We start from the raw sequence: 2,519 nt of genomic DNA, 5'->3' as shown, positions 1-2,519 counted from the left end.
TTTAAAAAAAAAAAAAAAAAAAAAAAAAAAAAAAAAAAAACAGTATAAAATGAAAGCAAACAAGAAGTGACCACCACCCAAAGAAAAAAAAAGGCATTCAAGAATGAGAAGAGAATAGAGACACAAAAGAAAATTGTACTCCACTAATTGCTACTCTGTATATTACTTTGTTAATCATTACATAATTCGAAAATCTGAAAATGAGCATATTGGCCAAAAAGGGTGAAAAAGAAAACACAAGATAAAATAAGTTGCTTCCATGTGCAATAAAAGGGTAAAGGGATTGAAGATTTAAGCAGTCTAACCTCAGTTCACAGAGAAGTCAGTTTAAACTTTAGCCTTATGTAGTTATATTTCTTCCACTACTAGCTATTTATAAATCAACAAGACTTTCAAGAAAAATTGTTATTTGATCACTAAATTTTTATAACTTTTTCATTTTGCAGAGATTTGTACTGATTACATTATTTCCTCCATTCTTTCCATAAACAACATATAGAGAATAGTGGAGAAGGTGAGAAAAGCCTATGGTCCCTATTTGCATCTTCAATGAAAAGCTAATAATAGAACAACATCAGCATAAACAACAAAAAGCTAGCATTAGTTCACCTGCCAAACTATTGACCGATGATGATTTCCAGCTGCCATGACATATTCAGCATAGATGAAGTCCCAGCTGACAACAGAAACAATTATAAGAAATACAAGGCAGAATACCACTTTATGTTGTAACAAAATATATAATTTTATAAGAAGTGAGTATTCAAAAACCTGAAGTTGGTGACACAAACAGAGGGAATCCCAGCATCAGCTGCTGCCCGGCAAGCAACTGGGACAACATCTGATACCTGTTCCATTGGAAGACGTATAAATGTCTAACAACTCCTCTCCAATATGGCAATATACATGTTCAATTACACAATATTGTATTTGAAGTAAAAGTTCTGCAAATCTTTAGAGAGAACACATGGAAATGGATATGCACTCAGACCAAAACATTGGAAGAGTGTGTGTAGTTTCCCCATAAAGTCTAAAGGAAAATATTCCACTAATTCACTTTACTGCAGATAGAAAAAGGGATAATGCTATAATAGAATTTTATTTTTTCCTACCAAGTATGTTATACCATTTCAACTTCAGAAAAACAGAGTATATAGTGTGAAAGATTAGGTACCAAAAGATGAATCAAAATGCATTTTCTTTACCTGCTTAACACCTTTAATGGTATACAAAATACTTCTAACACAAGCAAGATGCAAGTCCTCATAGTACTTGTACAGTAAAAAACAGGGAAGAAAACACTTGTAATTTGTTATTGAAATGCAAGAAAAATCACTTTCAGTACCACTAAGTCTGCCTTGATGGATTTCAGCCACTCCACTTCTGTAGCCAAAATAGATGCACGAGGTACAACAGCTGTCTCAGAATACTGAACCAATTAACACAAACAAAGAGTTAATATAGCAGGCAATCAAGTGTGATGGTACAATTCACAGCAACATGCGAAAATAATAGACATACTTTTTCCAACGACGCAAGCCGATCCACTGTCAAAGCATCCGCTTGAACTGCTCCACAATCCAACAGTACCTGCAATCATCACATCACAGTTCACAATACTTATGATCGCAAAAGCTAAGCATAGATGCCTCTACAGTCGGAATTTAACGTCCTGCTAACCTTGCGAAGAAAAAGTCTAGAGGACTGTATCTCAGATGTGAAAACAAAGTCTGGCGCACCAGTGATCACATGCACATCATGTCCAGCGAGAATGAGATTCCGAACAACCTAACCCGGGAAAAGAGCACCGGAAAACAAGCTTAAAGTGTTGTACAGTTCATAATCTATAATCCTAGCCAAACACATCAACAATGAAGTTAACAATCCTTGATTAGGGGATTTCGCCTTCGCCTCCAACAAGCCATCATTATCATCATGAATTAACATACTACAAACATCATGATCATGATCATGATCATTTCCTGGAAAAATCAAACAAAAAATTGAATCACATAATCGCACCTCGACAACACGAGTAGCGTGTCCGAAGCCATGGCCGGTGACATAGTAAGCAAAGACGAGAGGTTGCTTAGCAGCCCCCATATTTGTGGCAGTGCGCTGCGATTCCGTGTGAAGCTAAGCTCAGAGGCAATATGCAAAACTGAAAGTACGGAGCAGAAAGAGTGTTTTGTTTGGGATGGGAGTTCGATGAAAACGTCGCAGTCCTATAATCTCGGGATTCCGGAGGATGCTGACATCAGAATGGGTGGGAAGCCTTATCTTGTTTCAGTTTTTCCCGTTTTGCGTGTCCGACTACGACTCAAACACTAGTCCAACTTTTAGTAACCAAAAGGTTTGTTAAGTCAAGCAATCAATCACTCTCTCATATTAATAATTTTGTTGAAGCGACACTGTGAGTATTATGTCAAGTGTATAGATTCATTGTTTATATTTGGTAAGTTATTGAATTATCATGATTTGTAACCTGTTTTAAAGAAGATTAATAATGTTGCACAACA

General features: G+C 36.2%; 1 protein-coding gene across 1 annotated transcript in view; it reads right to left on the bottom strand.

Moving 5' to 3' along the window:
- Nucleotides 1-2,280, bottom strand: part of LOC116032139 (L-arabinokinase-like) — a 13,001-nt gene extending 10,721 nt beyond the window's left edge. Inside the window, exons 1-6 of the mRNA XM_031274563.1 lie at nt 2,023-2,280; nt 1,681-1,788; nt 1,522-1,590; nt 1,346-1,429; nt 772-848; nt 610-676 (exon numbers count right to left, since the gene is read on the bottom strand). Of these exons, the coding sequence (XP_031130423.1) occupies nt 610-676; nt 772-848; nt 1,346-1,429; nt 1,522-1,590; nt 1,681-1,788; nt 2,023-2,103 (486 nt within the window). The 5' untranslated portion in view covers nt 2,104-2,280. The remainder of the gene's footprint in view (nt 1-609; nt 677-771; nt 849-1,345; nt 1,430-1,521; nt 1,591-1,680; nt 1,789-2,022) is intronic.
- Between the last annotated feature and the right edge of the window lie 239 nt (nt 2,281-2,519).

The sequence above is a fragment of the Ipomoea triloba genome, chromosome 10 (assembly GCF_003576645.1).
Source record: "Ipomoea triloba cultivar NCNSP0323 chromosome 10, ASM357664v1".
NCBI classification, from domain to species: Eukaryota; Viridiplantae; Streptophyta; class Magnoliopsida; order Solanales; family Convolvulaceae; genus Ipomoea; species Ipomoea triloba.
Note: the sequence above shows the minus strand (reverse complement) of the source record. Positions and strands in the feature narration are given on the sequence as shown.